Genomic DNA, 19,530 nt, shown 5'->3' with positions numbered 1-19,530 from the left:
GCAGCCACCTAATCTAAATGTCATGAGATTTGTGAGCGTGGGAAATGTCTCCGAGGTGATCGACACGTCACATCACAGCTGGAGGTGCAGATTCTGCTGGCTCCAGACGGACTGGGAGAAACTATAAACTATAACGTACAACTTCCAAACACTATTATACAACTCTACCCCCCATAGCAAACATGGATTTATAAATATGCCATTTAGCTGTATTACAATTCATTTCTAAATCACAAAAACGTTTTGAAGTACATTTCAAGTATGATTACGCTATAATTAAAGCTTTGTGTGCATGAACCACAAACAGTAGGTGCATAGGAAAAGATCGGGTAAATAAACAAACACTCAGCGGACTGAAGCCGACCCAGAGGTCTTAATTAAGGTATTAACGTTTATCTAAAAACAGCTTTGTTTGTTTTTTGTCAATTTTGCCTCTTAGATGTCCATAAATCATACATAAAGCTTCAAATTAGTCCATGCTTTGAGGAGAGAACCCGTTTCCCATTGAAATGTCGCATTTTATTTGGATAGCTGCACCATTTTAATATTAAATGTTTAGTAACAAATTCGTTTTTCAACAAAACGTGAATCACAGACAAAGTTTTCTGCATATAAATGCTTTGAACATTTTGCGGGAAAGCCCTTAATCACACCTCAAATCACACGTATTTCTGTTTTCTGCTGTTTTATTTTTTACCTTGAGAGTGCATAAAGCAACTGGTACCACAGGTGGGTTTAGTCTCTCTGGTAACACGTCTTACTCAACATCAGCTGATTGCATTCCTATGTTTATTATAGACACAATGAGGCAACACTCAATATCTTGTTGAGGGAGGAAAAGGACTGAACTAACAAAGGCTTTTTATTATTTCTGATCTCAATCATGCAAATATAAAAAAGGACTGCACTCTTTCACAAGTTGTGATCCCTCATTTTTACTATAATCCCTAAAACTGGCATTCATGCCTGTTTGATGAGTGATAAGGACATCTAGTGGATCTAAACTGAAGTGCAGTGACTGGATGTTGGACCGCAGGCACTGAACCAACAATCTGGCTCTTAACTTCTTTAATCGACAATAATGTTGCCTTTGTTGGATCTCTCCCCACTTCCTTCCCTTGTAGGACCCCAGTGCGATGCCGCGGCCCACCTCTCAGGACCTGGCCGGGTTCTGGGACCTCCTGCAGCTCTCCATCGACGACGTCACCATGAAGTTTGACCAGCTGCAGCAGATCAAGAACAACAACTGGAGGGTTTTAGAGAGTCCGGAGAAGAAGGTGAGGGATCCCCCCTACACTGAACTCAAACAAGCCGTATGTACCAAGTATTTCATTACTGATTCAATCACACCCGATAGTAGCATAAAAAATAAGAATGCGCTAGGCCCTGATCCTTCTTTAATTAAAATTAACTTGATTGAAAATGTTATATTAGGGACTATACAACAAATTATAAGCAGGGAGAAGGGTAGAAAAAGGGTGGGTCGCTGTCAGTTTTCAAGGGTTATCAAAAAAATGTATGTAAGCAAGACTTTTAGCTTTTTTATCAACTCTATCTATCCACACCACACATGTACAAGTCAATGACTACTTTAAATCTGTTGACCTTCGTATCAATACAACCTTTTATATTTTCTATGCATATTAAATATCTACATTTTCTTATTTTTATTTGCAAAACCAGAAATAGTTTTTCAATGTTGTTCTACTTTTATGGAAGATTGTTGCTGCTTCCTTTTCAGCCACACTCTTTAAATACTCCCTAACCACAAATATATTTATAAGGACTTCCAAAGTGTCCAATTCTTTGTCTACTGTATGTGAAAGAAATGACTATTATTGGGACTTCAATTTGACTATTCCCAAGCAGCCTTGGGTTAAAAGAAAATCATGAAAACCAGAGTCCAGATAACAAAAGAAATCCAACAAAAGCATTTTTCAAAATCCAATCTTCAAATCATCATTGAATACAACAACATGGATAAATCACTGACAGAATGATAACCATGTGTAACAGGAATTATTAAATAAATACATAATTATGCCTTCTTTTCCAGGCTTTTGAGACAGTTGGCAACCTTACATGTCACCTTTGTTTGTGATCAGATCAAAACATGCCAACAAGGCTGCATACAAATCTTCAACACTTGGGTTTGTTGGTGTTTTTTGATCACTGCTGTCCCCCTTAATCATCCTCTGTTCTTCCTAAAGCCACCGGCTCCTGTACCAAAGAAGACAATTCGACAGAGGAGTTTGGTGACACGGGATAAATCCCTGGACCTCCCGGACCGGGGGCGGCAGGAGGCCCGGCGGCGGCTCATGGCATGCAAGCGTGCGTCCTCCTTCCGGCAGAACTCAGCCTCGGAGCGAGCAGACAGCATCGAGATCTATATTCCCGAGGCTCAGACTAGACTTTAAAGAGGCGGGGTCCAGGGTCGACGCATCTCCCTGCGCCCACGTTCAAACAACTTTAAAACTAGCCTTTTTTCTAGACTGCTACTCTCTCTACTCTTCCTTTCTTCATCTGTTGTCTGATCTCAATAGCCATCCTCAGAGCCCATCGCCAACCCCATTGGTCTGTAGGATGTGCCGAGCCTCTTCTCCCATTGCCAGGATAAGTGTTAGCAGAAATGTATGTCTGACATGGGTTGGTTGGGTTTCTCCTTGGTTTGCTGGGCATTGTGATCCCCAGCCTACACACTCTCTCATCCAATGTCCTGGATGGGTAAGGCTGTAGTTTTTCAGCATTTTGCAAAGTGCCATTTAAAAAGTGCAGCTTTGAAAACCTACCAGCAACCAGGCCTTTGAGCTAAAACGAGTAAATGAGAGAAAGTATAATTTATTTAAAGTTCAAAAATTGTCAAAGTGAGTTAACCCTTCAGTATTTTTCAATAATCTTTCATTTTGTTTTGTTTCTCTGGTCTTTTTTGGGGGGTAAATGTTAATTACAAGCTAGATATCACAAAATTGTTGTAAGTTCAAACACTTTGAAAAGTGCCAATGCTTGAAATACCTCAACTACGTGCATGTGGCACTGATCACCCACTCAAGGTTATTCAGGCAGCCCTTATAAGCTCTGGACTGGTCAGTGTTGAAAAATGCAGCTTTCTACTCAATCTGGTTGTGGTCAAACGTTTTTTCTCGGTCTGGATTGGTGGAAGGACTACATCTGTCAGCTCATCAACATGCACATCTCAAAAAACGTTCCTATATATCTCATTGCCAACTTTCTAATATCGACATTTACTTGAAGCTGAAAACATGCAAGTCTTGTGCCAACATTTTCATTCTGTCGATGCAGTAGAAAAAAAACTATGAAGGTTTGTGTAACTCCTTAGATCAAAATGTGTTGACAAATGCACTTATGCACTTATTACAATTCTCTCTATTTCCAAGGGAAATGTACATACCCACATTCACAATAGTACTGTTGTATTTTTGAATTGTGAGCGGGAAGAATATTCATCTTTTATTTTATTTTTGTTCTCATGTTCACTTCTTGTCTGCTCTCTCTATTGCTTGAGACAAGTCTAGATTTGTTGCAAATATCACTTGAACAAAAAACAAAACTGCTGTATTTTCATCTAATAAACCTCTCTCAGGCCCTTTCAAGTCTCAGCCACAGTTCATCAGGAGTGATAGGAAAACTGCCAAAACCTAAACAAAATATCTGCTTATGACTTTCAGTCACCCAAGAAGTGATTTGTAATCTTCATATTCCTTGAAAGGTTCTGTGTAGATAAAAGTCCCCTGAAGAACTATCATAATCCGGGCAAGGTTGGAAATGAATGAAGCTAAAATGATGCGAGCAGCAAGTCCCGAATAACTTAAACATCACAAGTTTGTTGAAACACATAAGGAATAAGGTATTGTCTGTGGCTGTGCAGACCAGTGTGGGATGTTGTGTCACAATATGATGGATTAGTTTGATACATTTGACTTTGAATCCCATCATAGTTTTGAGATCATAGTCAATTGCTCCACCTCCTCTTAAGTTCAACCTTAGCCTACACACAGGGCTAAGTGATTATATTATTATATATATTATATTAAAACAAGTTGACTTCACAAACAAATCTTGTTTGTAATTAGTTACACACAAACTACTTGCATATACTAACTGGCTCGTGTAACTAGCCCAACCTATAGCTGAACCAAATGGCAAGCACATTTTAGCTTGGTAACATACACACACATTGAGCTTGAGTAGTAAAATACTTAATATCAAATGTCTTCAATGTCTTCTATCAATAAGGTCAAATATTAACATTTTTAAGGTCATAGAAATAACACAACACATCTCACATTTAATAATCGTATGCTAATAACGTGCCGGCTAATAATAATAGTTAGCATAACTTGTTGGCTAAATTGATACTTAGCATAGTCAGATATTGCCAGCCAGCAAATACTGCTAACTCGGAAACACATTTCTATTTTAAATACTAAATGCTTACTAGCTTAGACCTTTTTGACAGTTTTTATGGTGCGATTTAGTAAATCACCAATTTCAATTAAGCCAGTTGCTAATAAGAATTTAGCAAGGGTAGACATACACACATTTAGCAATGGATATACGAATAACTGGTGCTATCTGTCATGATACGTGATGTAAAAGTGGAAACCTGAAGTTATGGGCCTTTAGACCGGAGTCTTTATTGGTCATATTGGTAACAAATATGAAAACATATTTTGGTTACTGAACCATACATTATAATAACTCTTTTTTTTGTGCCACAAATTGTATTTATTTTTCAAATACATTCCGATGTTTTGATCATATGCAGGACTCACTGTGTGAGAATTCAGGCTCTCAGTGTGTTTTACTTACATTCACCATATCATGATGCGTGAGACATCGTTTAAATATAAATTCTTGTAGCAGAGCTCAGACAATACATTTCAGAGAGCCAACAAGTATACTCAGTCCAACAATTCACCAAGTAACCAAAGTCAGAGATAGTATTTCAAATATGCAGTGCACTACTTCAATTAAAGATGTGGCTTTTAGAAGCCCATCGCTAGATTACACATTTCTTTTAAAGCACACCCATCCTTAAATCTGTTGGGTTTTTTTCATTGCAGAGGCAGGGACCTTTAACAGTATGACAGTGTGTTTCTGGAAAGCGTTGGGGTATGTGATGCCAGGCAGTTGGCAGAGCAGAGACGTTCCCCTGCTGTTGCCACAGTGGCAGGCAGACGGCCGAGAGACAGACACGGCCTGACATATGCTGGCTTAGAGGAGACGAGAGTGCCGCGCTGAGCCCCAAACTGCTGCTGTTGTGTAGCTGGAAGGCTGTTCTGTGACGATCGCATAGGCGCTGTGCCGGGAATTTTTTCGCCTGCCTTTGACTAAGCAAAGCCGCTTATGTAATATTTTCGGGTCCTTGGCGAGATCAAGCAAGCAGCCTCTGAGGCCCTTTAAAGCTTGTGTTGATAAATGTATTACTGAATAGTGGCCTATACTGTAGAACTTAAGCATCAGCACTACAAGTATAACAGGAAGTTTCTCCTTTATGCAACTTGATCAGGGCTGTGAGGAAAAACTTGGTTTAGTTGAAGAGTCATCCACATAATTAACATAACTCAGTTCCAGTAGTCAAGGGGGAGCGAAGAATGTTGAACAGGATGTGTGCAGTGTAAGTAAGAGCTGTTAAGTTAGTTTAAGGACCTTCCCTTTGTGGAAAAGAAAATATTACTTTGGTACCCCTGAGACTCCTTCCAAGCCTTTTTCTCACAAACTCTCTCAGCTATAATGGCTGGGTCAAGTTTGTCTCACAGTTAACTTTTTCATCTATGAAAAGATTTGAACTTCCTCACACTTCATTCAAGTAGATATGAACACACATGCACAGCTAAAAAGGACTCCCATAACAAAGTGATCTTGGATTTCCTTGAAACGTACTAAAGTTGGTGTTTTATGTAGGCTTGTGTGGTGCGCCTGATACTGTGAGCATTAGAGGATTTAATCGTGACTGTGGTGAGATGATGGTAATTTAACAGCTCCACCAAAATCACAAAAATGTGAAAACCCCAAGGGAAGAAAAGTGTCACATTTAATCACGAGGGCAGCAAATAACTACAAGTGCCATCTTTTTTTACTTATCCAGCATACTGTAAAAGTGTTACTCTACACAGCCACATTATCATCCATCGAATTATAAGTAAGCAAATCATTTTCTGCCATCGCCCACATTTTCCTATTTCCAACCGCATATTTCTATCATTTCATCTGTGGCTCTACTTATGGTGCGACTGTCTACTGTCTGCTTTTAAATCTTGAACCCGTGATGTGAAATATTTCAAGGGAACATTTTTCGTAACCATGCTGTTGAAAGAAGTGTCGGACTCACTGACTGATACAACACTTCCTTGAACTTGGAATGTGAAACTCTATAATTACTAGATACAAATTAAAAAGGTAGTCGTTTAGCTAAAACTATTTTCATCTCTTGTATATCATATCTATAGTTAAGATGAATATAATGCCAAATATTCATTATTTGTAAAGAAATATATATAGATATATAAATATATAATATATGCTTCATTGAAACATTACTATTTTCTGCATTTGCTCATGTTTTGTTGTCGTTTTTACTTTGTTTTGTTTTTTTACAAGCTGATATGATGGCATGCGAAATACTGATTCTGAATGTAGGCTTTTCTTTCGTTTGAAATTACAACACTGTCCCACTGATATGTTATGTATTTATTTAAGTCAATCACATGTGCATTTTTAAATGTGAGTTACTTCAGTGCAAGTTAATGTATCATTGGGTTATTTTTGTATTATTTAAGTAGTTTGCAACAACAAATGCATCCTGTTCCTCCGTTCTTACCTAGCTGAGCTATTGAAAGACTTTTGCCTCTTTGAGTAGTTTGGTCATTGCTGAGGTCATCCAGTGTAAATAATACTGCAATTAAATTTTTTGAAGAAAAAGTTTGAAAAAATGTTTGTTTGTGTGGTGCCTGTTTACTGCTCTGCCAATACGAGTAAAACATAACAATTAGTGAAAAAATGAATGAATGAAGCACAAATGTTTTATTTCATATTGTCAAGGCACTGAAAAGTATAATTAAGGCATGAATAAAATATAATATCACTCAAGACACCATCAAATCAAATCCGACAAATACAAAATTAGACAAGTTGGATGTGAATAGTCCTTCTCAATATGATGCATCCATGCTTAGCTGACAAGAACAACATTGCATTATTGGTGAATCAGACAAATGATTGCATTTTTTCACCGACATGTCTTTGTCGAGCTGTAATTGCTCCTATTCCGTATATCTAGCAGGAAGATGCAAATCATTTAACAACAATAACGAATCTTCCTGTTTTGATCTTATTGGAGATGTCATAAAAGTAGATTAGCAATCAGTCAGTCATTCATTAATAGGGTTAGGGCATTTCCATTCAAACATTAGATAGATCTCATCCTTCTCTCAGTCTCAAATACAAGGCAAGAATACCCCCTGTTGGACAAAGAGAGAAATGCATGGGTTGATCAATTTACAGATGTTTGTTTTTACTTTTTATCACTATTTCTTCCTTTTATTACTTTTTACTGATACACAAAGTGTAATAAGTGCTGCCTTGTTGGAAGGCCTGCCCCCATAGCAGGGAGTGATGTCTTTGATAGTTACGGTCAATAGATTTTCCAGGGATTGAGGCCCTGGTTGGGAAACCTTATCAACATTTCCTAACAGTTGTGGGAGTGGACATGGCTAAAAAACCTCAACCTTTTTCAGTGGGAAGAAGAAAATAATAATAATAATAATAATATTGGGAGGGATGAAACCCTCTTTAATGGTCACACATGCAGAGCACACAGCACACACAGTGAAATACTAGTGGGCAGCTATTGCACAACGCCCGGGGAGCAATGGGAGTGAGGGAAGGGGGTTGTCCGGTGCCTTGCTCAAGGGCACTACGACAGGGAAGGAGGTGAACTGGGACCTCTCCAAGTAGCAGTCCACACTCCATATTTAGGTCTGGTCGGGGACTTGAACCGGCGGCTCACTGTCCAATCCCTTACTGACTGAGCCACTGCCGATCACATAAACATTACAGATACTGTGTCTCAGATAACTGACTGAGAGCAAATCAGTAGCCTCGTAAGGTCACCAGCTTTTTTATGATGGTGTTTGAGTGGTGGAGCTGGAGCACATCACAACAGGGTCCTGTTTCCACCAGCTCCTTTGTATGTGAATATGCATGTTGTGTCCCTGTGGGTTTCCTCCATCAGTTATGTGGTTATCTTTATGTGTGAATGTGTGTTATATCACTATGGCAACATGCCAAATGTGTACATTGATTCCTGCTCAGTGCATATGAGAAAAAAAAAGCTTCACCATTTCCTGCGCATGAAGGTCAGAAATATCAAATGATAATCATTTTAAATAAGTACCCCCTACATATTTATTGAAAAATGTTTCATATATTTGTTTTCCTTCTATTGTATTACGTGACTATATATAATCAGATTTTTTTTATCTATCTTTGCTATTAACTTTGTTTATTTCCTGAGCATTGGTAATGTGTAAATACAATGTTTGGTTTTATAACAGAGACAAACCACACTTCATGGACACAATTCGAGTCAGGAGATAACCAATAGGATGGGGTTCTCCCTTAGCGGAAGACATGTATTGACCAATGGGATGTCCGGATGTTTAAAGTGGGCGTCACTTCCTGTTTGCAAGTCATATGACCAAATTGAAGTCGTATGATCGTGATGTGTATTGTGGAAACTGCACGAACACACAAAGCACCGGGACACCGTGTTCAGTGGGAACTCCTCTGCTGAATATGTTCTGGATGATGTCCGCTGACTAGTGTGTGGTGAGTAACAATGACTGCTTTGGCCATATTAGTATTTCGTTTGCTTTAAACCAACTAAGTCACACGTGTTACTCGTCGTAAACTTCGTGCTAACTTCACAACACGGTAACTGTATGTTTGGGTTAAAACTGACTGACTCCTCATGTTTTAAAGGGACTTAAAGTTTGGTCTAGCGTTAAACTAATAAAGCGATACATTGTAGTTGGTGTCGAATTGGTTGTTATTACCGAGTGCAGACAAAGTTCTCTCATAACTGTTTAAGGTTCATTAAAGCTGAACAAAGTCGTTTTATATGAAACATTTACACAGTCGTGTTACTAAATGGAGCCTCTGTTTCTAGCTATAGTAATGTATGTAATGTGTGTGTTCTCTGTTGTCATGCAGGTGACCCACATATCATGCACCTACCAGCCTCACCTTCAGCTGAGCCCCTCCCTCAAACATCATGGATCCTGACCAACAGCCCAGCCCTCTCCCCCATCCCAGTGCAGAGTACTTCTCTTGGGACTACCGCCTTCACCTTATTGGCCTAGGCTTTGGCTTCTATGCAGGGATATTCCTCCTCTCCCACCTCCTGTCTGTGGCCTTTTCCAGCACCTACAAGTCCCTGATAGCTAAGGAGAAAGTCTTCTGGAACCTGGCTGCAACTCGGGGAGCCTTTGGCATCCAGAGCACTGTAGTGGGTCTCAGGTGCCTGACTGAGGACTCTGCATTAACAAGAGACAAAGTGAGAGGACAGGAAGACTGGTCCTGGTTCAACGTCCTCACAGCCACAGGCTTCTTTGTGTTTGAGAATGTAGCTCTTCATGCTTCCAGTGTGGCGTTTCGGTCATTTGATCTGCCACTGGCGACACACCACTTCTTTGCCCTGTCAGGGTACGCAGGAGCGGTGGTGTGTGATTCAGTGGGCCACTTCCTGCCGATGGTTACACTGCTGCTGGAGATGAGCACGCCTTTCACATGTATATCCTGGATGTTACTGAAGGTAGGGACCTGTTGGTGTATTGCAACCCTGTCTCCTAAATATTACGTTCCCACAGAACTAAACTGCATTCTCAATTACGTTAAGCAAGAAACGTATTTTCTCCCACGTTACGTTCGTTATGAACGTATCTCAAATACGTTTATTTTCTACATATCTTCTAGAAACATATTTTCTCCCACGTTACGTTTGTTATGAACGTATCTTAAATACGTTTATTTTCTACATATCTTTGCTATTTATTGTCTTGCTTATAATAATGATAATAGTCATTTATAAATATCATTTTAGAGCACACATTTGAAATCAGTAGACGAGGCTGTCATTTTGCCAGCTGTTACTCTCATGAGCGAGGCAGAAAATAATAGTTTTTAACATGCCAACAAGCTGCTGTGTCGTTTATTGTGCCTCAAACGTTAAAACAAATCCAGTTACGTGTTTCTCTACTTCCTCTAAGAAGAAAGGACAGTAACAGAAGATCTCTGTGACGCCAGATGTGGTGTTGTTAATGCGATATGATATCCGAAAAACATTTCAGTTTAGGATGGCCGAAGACACTACACTACCCATAATCCCCAGCTATCGTTTGGGACTACAGTCCCGTTAACAAACCCCGTGATTAATCTTCAAGCTCTGTGATTGGATGTTGGAGTGGCAGTGCGCCAAGGTTACGCCGAGCGTCAAGCTCTTTGAAATAGAACGAAACCACGGCAGACTATTCAAAACTGGACTCGAACGCCCCCCCAGAACTACACATGCTGGCTATTGTGTTTCGCAACATGTTCTCTATGGCACATCTCTACTGGGAATTGTAGATTTAAAAGACGTTTTCGTTTTTCCAAAAATTAGAAGTTGACAGTATTAAACTGTGTACAGCCCTGGAGGTTTAGGTGATAGGAAACACATTGGTGTGTACACATTTAAAACATGTAATTACTACATGGGTGAAAATCGCTTGTATCCATAATGGGCAGCATTAATATATATTCTACTCCACTACAATTCAGAGGTTAACCTGGTATTTTTACTCCACTACATTTACTTTAGTAACTCTGCAGATTCTGATTAATGATGTGAAATATAAACAACCCTTAAATCAGACTTTAGTTACACCTGAGTAAAATTCAGGGAAAGGTGATTGTCAAGTGCCAACAATCAGGCGAGATATTTGATAGTTGGTGCTTGAGAAGACTAAACATTTATCTGCAGATCTCTATAAAGTATATTAATTACTCGTTATTCTCTACTAATAGTTAATTACAAGACATCTATCAATATGTGTGTACCTCCACCATTAAACTGTCATATTCTGCACATTTCTTATACTATCTACTACATAAGAGTATAATTAATGTGTATAATATCAGTTAAAATAAGAGCTTCAACATAGTTAACATTGCAGGAAAGCAATATATTAGACGTTAAGTACTTTGTCAGGCTTAATATTTATCTGTAGATAGATACGTTTTTTTCTTATTTGAAAGAAGACCTTAACCTAAAGTATTATTTAATGTTTAAATAGAGGTTAATTAGTTTGTCTGTTTTGCACATCCTCCTATTAATATCTTTGTACATCGTGCACTAAACTGTTTTATTGTAGAGATCACTTACAGTATCTTCTTGATTTTTTATATTCTATATTTCTATCACAGACCTTCTACTTTCCCCCTATGAAAGTATGTACTCTTAATATTTTTTTCATCAAATAACATTATTCAACAAAAATAACATTATTCAACAAAAATAATTCAATAACGTGCTTTAACCACTAGGCGGTGCACACAAGGTACACACAGCATACTAATAATAACTTTGTATTAGGACTAGGGCTGTCAAGTTAACGCGTTAATAACGCGTTAACGCAAAAACAAATTACCGCCACTAATTATTTTAACGCGATTAACGCATGTGTATTTTTTTTCCTCGGCCGCCCCGTAGTTTCAGAGCGCATCGAGTTTAAAATACCATCTGCTGACAGCCCCGCTCCTGCCGCCTGCTTGTGGCAGACCGCACTTCCACGCTCACCGGCAGGCACCGACTGGCCATCGGGAGGACCGGGAGGGTGTGTGTAATGTGGTCCAAGCGAGCGAGAGAGAGACCTTACGTGCTTGTTGTTGTTGTTGTTAGCATCTGGTGCTAGCTAGCTGCGCTAACGGATATAAGGAGCTGTTTAAATGAACAGTGGAGCGACATTTCGCCACAACTGCGCCGAGCACTTGACTTGATGCAGGAAGCCAGACAGCGGGACATTGGAGAAGTCAGCACACTCATCATTGCAGCAACATGATTGCAGCGTCCAGGCAGCTCCCGTTCGAGCATATGCCTTGAGTTGCACATAGCTCACACACACACACACACACACACACCCCCCCCCCCATTTGTATTGAATGAGAGAGGTTCCAGGTTGTTGTGTTTAATATTCATGAGAATATTTGTCATTGTTCAAATGATAATAAACATTAGCATAAAGCATATTTGTCCACTCATATGTCGATAAGAGTATTAAAAACTTTTCCTCTAAGGTACATTTAGAACAGATAAAAAATGTGCGATTAACTATGGACAATCATGCGATTAAATATTTTAATCGACTGACAGCACTAATTAGGACACTTATGTATGTATAACATCTGAGGATGTGTAGTTTTGTTCATGTTTTTACATACTTTTACAGGATATTGCTATACTATTTCTCATGCTTTACTTATACACATTAATATCTGATTTGTAAAACATCTGATTTGTAAAACATCACAGACAAAGGCATATTAATGGTAAGCTATTGAAATTGTGATTCCATAGATGTGTCTCCCATCACCCAAATTCCCTGACTATTCTCTCAACTCAGTCCTTTTCTATCAGTTGTGCACCTTTATGGTGTAAATGTAACCTATCTACCAATTGGATCAAATATAAAAGTCAGCTGAATTAGTATTGATACTGCAAGGAGATGTATTTTGTGAAAAGAAATGCAAGGTGTTGTTTAATTGTTGATATATTTATGATCCACGTCACATATTCAGTTTTGGCGGCAGTTCTCCTGTTTGTCCAGAAGTCTTCTCCTCAGGGCTCTATAAATAAAGAACTACAGCAGATGTGTAATATTTAATGCAGCCGAACTGTGTATTACAATGCCGTTATGTGATGACTTCCAAAGAGAAAAGCAAGAACACTCGGAATAAAGTATTATTATTATTTTTTTCGGATATCATATCGCATTAACATCATATCCCAACATGCATTGCGGCTAAACATCCAATTAACGAGCTTCAAGCTGAGGATCTTGGGTAATCTGTTCAGTGGGTTTGTGTGTATCCTCAAAATGTCCCTTATGGGCTTACGTCTGTTTGCGGTGACTTTATTTACGGCTAAAAAGCCCAAGATTATAGAATTAAACGAATAAATAAAAACAAGGATAATTGTGTGTTATTGTTGAGTAAATAAAGAAAAAAAGATTTTCAAAAATACAGATTTCAGTATTTTGTGGCTCTGAGCCCCATTTCTTTTCCTCACAGACGGGAAAAAAAGTCTGACATTATATGATTTAAAATAAAAACATAAAACACTGGCATGTAATTTACGTTAGAATAAATAGAATGGTTTTGAATAATAAAATGAGAATAAAATGTCACTTTACAGCCCCGCCCACTTTTGGGGAAACCAACGCTGTCATTTGAATGGCGATCAAGCCTGAAGCCACAGAGATCTTCTGTTACTGTCCTTTCTTCTTAGAGGAAGTACAGAAACACGTAACTCTGGATTTGTTTTAATGTTTGAGGTGCAATAAACAACACGGCAGCTTTTTGGCATGTTAAAAACTATTATTTTCTGCCTCGCTCATGAGAGTAACAGCTGGAGAAATTACAGCCTCGCCTACTGATTTCAAATGTGTGCTCTAAAATGATATTTATAAATGACTATTATCATTATTATAAGCAAGACAATAAATGGCAAAGATATGTAGAAAATAAACGTATTTGAGATACGTTCATAACGAACGTAACGTAGGAGAAAATACGTTTCTTGCTAAACGTAATTGAGAATGCAGTTTAGTTCTGTGGCAACGTAATTTTTAGGAGACAGGGTTGTGTATTGGGTTCTTCAAGACTTACTGGAGTTACTTTGCTCCATACATGGCATCCTTCCCTCATCTCATTTTAGAAAAATTGCAGTAACCAAATGATTGTTTGGTTCAATGGGCTCTAGTTGTTAAACCCTTTTCTCACTGTATGAAAAACCCACTAATATCTGGTGGGGAAAGGTTACAATTTTGATTTGATTTATTTTGAATTTGTAAAACAATAATACAAAAATGTAACATGAGAATTATTATACAATACAAAATGAATCGGTGTCTAATTGATATACAAAAATATTACTGATTCTAAATTATGTATAACGGACAATTGGCATTCATTCTCTGGACAAATTACTAGTCACAGGTATTTGTGGTCTGCGATCGCCCGTGATCACATTGAAGTTAATATAATCAGCAGGGATATGGAAAATAATTAACATAGACATGCTCTCATAGATTCTTCTCAACTAACACAGGAAGTCTCACAAGGTTTCAGATCAACAGATAAAGGTCCAAATTCTTAGAAAGAGGAAGTTCTACTAAAAAAAGATTGAGCCACTACCTTATCTTTCTCTGTTCCTCCTACTCACAGATCTGATTTCAGTAAACCGAAGTTACAATGTTGTTAATATAATTGTCTCTCTTCCCTGATAGGCTGGCTGGGCTCGCACCCTGCTTTGGAGAGCCAACCAGTGGGTGATGATCCACACTTTCCACTGTCGCATGGTGCTCACATACCACATGTGGTGGGTGACTTTTACCCACTGGAGCGACCTCAGAACCCATATGGCCACGCCCTTACTCCTCCTCTTCTTCATCGGCCTCGCTCTGCTCACGTGCGTCCTCAACCCCATCTGGACGCACAAGAAGACCATGCAGCTGCTCAACCCTGTGGACTGGAACTTTGGAAACAAGCCGGCCCTTGTAAACAGCGCCATGGAGGGTCGCTCTGAAGCTCCTGTAAAACCCCACGCCAGCTAATGGGCACCACCGAGGATATTTTCTGAAGATGCTATATTTTTTCCGTTTCGAGTGATGTGTGAAGTTACTTTGAGAGCGGCGAGAACTTGATGGATTGTTGTTTTATAATGCTTTTGTGGGAGCAATTTCAGTATTGCAAAGCACAAAGTCAACAATGTAAGTTGAATTTAACATCTGAGGATGGACCTTCAGGCTGCGGCCACACGAGGACGAATTTGGTCGTTTGCGTTACTGTTTAGTGTCATATAGACCGTTCGGCCACACGAGGACGACCGAATACGGCACTAAACGACTGAGGAAACGATAACGGGTCCCAAGGTGGATAGAAATGCATACGCAACTCTCTGGGGGGGTCAAACGGCTCCGTGTGTACGCCCTATCCGAACATTTTCAGATCACTGATAGTGATTGCGCAATAGCCCCGCCTCTCCCCACCTCTTCTGCTCACCTCCGCTTACCCCGCGCCAGTGCTGAAGTGTTTCGCCACCAACAACAACAACAATGGCGGATCGCAGAGTTGCTATCGTGCTCCGGACGCTATTGACCATGCTACAGTTGTTTGTGCAACATCTACAGCAATAATGATGAGGCAATAGCCCCGCCTCTCCCCACCTCTGCTGCTCACCCCCGCGTCAAAGTAAACTGCACCCTGAATTCAGATTATTTATCTTTCTCTCGATATGGACCTAAACGCGAGTGAAGTCTAATCTGACAGGACGGAGACACGCAGCTCTGCTCACCTGCAGCTCCTCCCGCTGCAGCAAGACACACTCTTCAAGGCAGATCATCACCCTTAGCTATTTTAATTACCTCTCAAACTCCCTAAACTAGTTATAAATATGTTTATTTTTACTGTCGGCCGGGTCACTCATTACTGGATCAGCTGCTGCATGAGACAGACACTGACGCTGTCCGAAGAGAGGGAGGAAAGAGAGAGGCTCCGTGTATTTTATTATTATATTATATAGAGTCGTTATTCATTTGTTTTAAAGCTCAATAAATAACAAAGAAGACCTTTGACCGGCACTTTTATAATTTTGTCCTGAAGATTTAAACTTTAATACACGTTGACTGGCAAAAAACTCTGCCCGGTTCCCTCGGCCCCCACCGCGGAGAATAAACAGAAGGGCAACCATGACAACCATGCTTCTTCGCTGCTTTTGTGGAGGAAGTTACAGCGCCACGTACAGGCTCCTGCATATGTACTGCAGCTTCTCCAGCGGTTGGAGCTAAACGGAGCGGTCTCGTGTGGACAGACACTATCCGGATAACTATTGCGTGTGGACGGAAGCTTGTTTGCGTTTGCGTTAATCCTATGCGTTTAGCCGTTTTCGTCCTCGTGTGGCCGCAGCCTCAGTCTAGCAAGTGAGCCCAGAACAAAATATACAAGACAGGTTTTTTTTATAGTGCATGCAGACTGACTGATATGTGCAAGGTCGGGACAAGAGAGTATATTTCTCATTATGTCTAAGCAAGCACCGGACAGAATCTTTTCAAAACAACTGAATAATTCAGGACATCATTATCATCATTATGTCTCTTGACCTTTGGTGAAACACCAGCAGTTCCTTACAGTATTTGCAAATGATTATGAAAAAGACATAGCTTTCCAATCTGGAAATGTCACATCAATTACTTTTGTGATTCGAAAGGCCCCTACAGTTTAACCATGTCTGGAACTATTTTGTTAAACGTTGCTACATTGTCTTCCCTCGGGCTTTACTTTGTTGTTGGATTATTTTTGATAAGATGTCATTAGGTTTGGTTATATGGGGCAGTAGGAAAGGACCCTGCTAGTTTACTTTATCAACTTCAGAACACTGGGTTGGAAAATATCCAGTTTACAAATGATGTTATTGATTATTTATTTATTTATTTACAATAAAATAATCATGACACCTTTTTACAAGAGCCATGCAGGAGCACAACCTTACAAATTGAAGCTTGTACAGACAGGAGTCTTAAAGGGCCCATGTCATGCTTGTCCAGTTAGTACCCGTCCCCTTGTGTGTTATGAATGTTTTTATTCATGTAAACGGTGTGCAGAGTCAAACCCCTCAAAGTACACCCTGTAGCGAGTAAAACTCTAACACAGAAAATACCCCCCAAAAATGCCTCGTTGGTGAAACGTCATCATCCATTTCATTCTTCCGGGTACGAGATTACGTAAGCACGTACCCGGAACTAAATGGACCAATCCGTGGAGCCGTTACGTTAAGCCCCTGCTGATTGGTCCAAATTGACCAATCCACGGACTTCCTCACACACACACTCAGTGCAGGCAGCTCTGCTCATTTCTCCTTCCTGTGCAGGCTGATAACAGACAGTTGGGATCGCGGCGAAATTCTCTCTGCGTTTATCAACCTTTTTCTTACTCAATATTACATTACATGTCACTTGTTAGACGCTTTTATCCAAAGCAACTTACATACTCAATACTGTGGGCAACCTCCCAATATCAAGCCACACATATTGTTTTTACTTCGGCTGTGAGTTTGTGTGTGCTCAGGATGAGTTTGGCTGTGTTTCGCTCTGTATCGCTAAATAAGGAAATGATACCTCCACTGAGCTCAGCGCGATTCACAACGTCCCGACCAATCAGAGCACACTGTGCTCACAGGGATGGTGGGGGCTGGAGCTATTGGAGCTACAACGAGCCATTAAAGGCAGAGAGTGAAATTCAGTGAATACACGTAGTGTATGCTGTATGAGAAACCAATGTGAGTTTGGAAAATTGCACAATATAAATCTATTCTAGTAGACCTCAACAATGGAATTATGATCAGTGGAAATGGCCATGACATGTCTCCTTTAACACATGCAGTATTTAAATATTTACAGCCGATATTGCACAATATATATATATATCTTTGACTACTGACAGCTTTTTGTCTGATGCTAATAATAACAACAGACACTCAATAATAAGTTCTGTGGGGACAAGAACCCCCCATTAATCATGAGGACATTTTAATACATTGCCCTTTGGTGCTGATTTGGCAGAGTAGGAAAGAACATTAGTTACGTTTAAACAATGGGGTTCTATAAGCTACTCGCTGCAGCTATTACATACGAAGTGGACAATTGCATCAGTCCATTTACTGGTGCTTCTGCACTGGGAGTCCTCCCTCAGAAGAGAGGGAAATATTTACCGCCTTTTGAAGGACTGGCCCACTCCATTTTTTGTTCACAATTGAGATTTGATGTTGAAATGCATGACCGGTGTTAAGGATTAGCTAATGTTGATCCTGATCAAGACAAGTGTTATTTCTACTTATGCAAAATAAGAATTCAGGAAGATGTTTTTGTTTTTCACACAATAGCCTCATTGTACTGGGATCGTTGGCATGGTGTGTTCGGATTGTCCATTGTCGTATCTCTGGCATCAGAAGCTTCGTTTGGTTCACTCAAAACAGCAAAAATGTCTCACAATTTTGTCAGAGGCCCCACTCTAGCTCATATGTACGTTTGTTTATACTCGGAAGAATTATAGACATATAATGTTTACCCTAAGTATGAATCTATGTTCAAAAGTAACAGCTTTACAGTATTAAGCAACACCTTGAGTTGAACCTGAGAAGTATGAAGCGGAGTTTAGCTCATCGAAATGATGCAAATAACTGTAATCTGCCTCAGGACGATGGAGAGGAAGCTACACATTCTATCCTTTTGAATGGAGTGTTTTGTACATGTGATCTTACTATATTATTACTAAAACATTACTAATATCGAAGAGTGTTTGATTTTCACTTCACCTTTTCATTTGTTGTGAAATAATATTAACATTATGAGATGGGTGGAGGTTTTCCTGGGAGCTCTAAGTTTTAACATCCTGTCTGTGTTGGGAAATGCAATAACATGAGTTAATTTGAGTGACAAAATAAATGGTTGGCTCTCAAACAGCATTGTGTCTCGTGGTTTTCTTCCTTATTAGGGTTGTGCAATAGAGCAGTGGTTACCAGACTGGGGGTCGTCAAAGCAACATTAACAGGAGATAATCTGCTCAATCTATTAACATTTACACAACTTCACAAACAGTGTATCAGTACAGTAAATGTCCTGCATTAAATATGATTTGAAATATCCATTAAATGTCCCTTAATGTAGTCAGGGGATGTCTGTTTACTCCATGATGGAAAAAGGGCAAAGTTTCACTGCAGTGGAGCATCCGCCTCTAGGTGGCAGAATAGGAGTAATTAACTTTGTGTGACAGTTTTTCCCATTTTACCAGAAATCTGTTTCTTCCAGCCTAAAATGTATTGTATTGCAACCTTTTTAAAAGGGTTTTGTTACAAAGCAGACTACTTGGTTTCTTTCCAACAATATTGGTGATAATGAAAAGTATTAACAAACTTGGCTGTGTCTCCATCACAATATAGAAGGGAGAGTGACAATGGAAACGCACATATTTTACAAGCAAAGCTCCTGAAAAAGTTAATTTCTTTGAACTAAGAAAATGTTTCCAACATCATCTCCGGACAGCTGTTTTAAAGGAAGCCACCTCACAAGTCACGTGGCCGTTTGGGAACTCCTCAGTGATCCCTAGCCGATCCTACCGGAGAAGACGTTGGAATTTTGAGTGACGTTGTGTCCAGCCAATCACAGCCGGACTATGTTGACTCGTCGACCAATCAGCTGC

At 39.6% G+C, this 19,530-nt stretch overlaps 2 protein-coding genes across 5 annotated transcripts in view; both read left to right on the top strand.

Moving 5' to 3' along the window:
• The window catches only part of dlgap2a (discs, large (Drosophila) homolog-associated protein 2a), a 243,718-nt gene extending 240,113 nt beyond the window's left edge, over window positions 1–3,605 (top strand). For 3 of the 4 annotated variants that reach the window (XM_034111272.1, XM_034111269.1, XM_034111273.1), the window contains 2 exons: window positions 1,125–1,313; window positions 2,211–3,605. In XM_034111272.1, coding sequence (XP_033967163.1) covers window positions 1,125–1,313; window positions 2,211–2,417 — 396 coding nt within the window. In that variant the 3' untranslated portion in view covers window positions 2,418–3,605. The remainder of the gene's footprint in view (window positions 1–1,124; window positions 1,314–2,210) is intronic. The other variant, XM_034111271.1, reaches the window with a different exon arrangement.
• A 5,136-nt stretch (window positions 3,606–8,741) lies between these two features.
• On the top strand, window positions 8,742–18,791 carry cln8 (CLN8 transmembrane ER and ERGIC protein). The gene is made up of 3 exons (XM_034111274.2): window positions 8,742–8,850; window positions 9,235–9,835; window positions 14,565–18,791. The coding sequence occupies exons 2-3, from the start codon at window positions 9,296–9,298 to the stop codon at window positions 14,889–14,891; spliced, it is 867 nt and encodes a 288-aa protein (XP_033967165.1). The 5' UTR covers window positions 8,742–8,850; window positions 9,235–9,295; the 3' UTR covers window positions 14,892–18,791.
• Window positions 18,792–19,530: the final 739 nt, after the last annotated feature.

This window comes from Pseudochaenichthys georgianus, chromosome 22 (assembly GCF_902827115.2).
Source record: "Pseudochaenichthys georgianus chromosome 22, fPseGeo1.2, whole genome shotgun sequence".
Lineage (NCBI taxonomy): Eukaryota > Metazoa > Chordata > Actinopteri > Perciformes > Channichthyidae > Pseudochaenichthys > Pseudochaenichthys georgianus.
The sequence above is the reverse complement of the archived record's forward strand: the minus strand, read 5'-3'. Positions and strand labels throughout refer to the sequence as shown.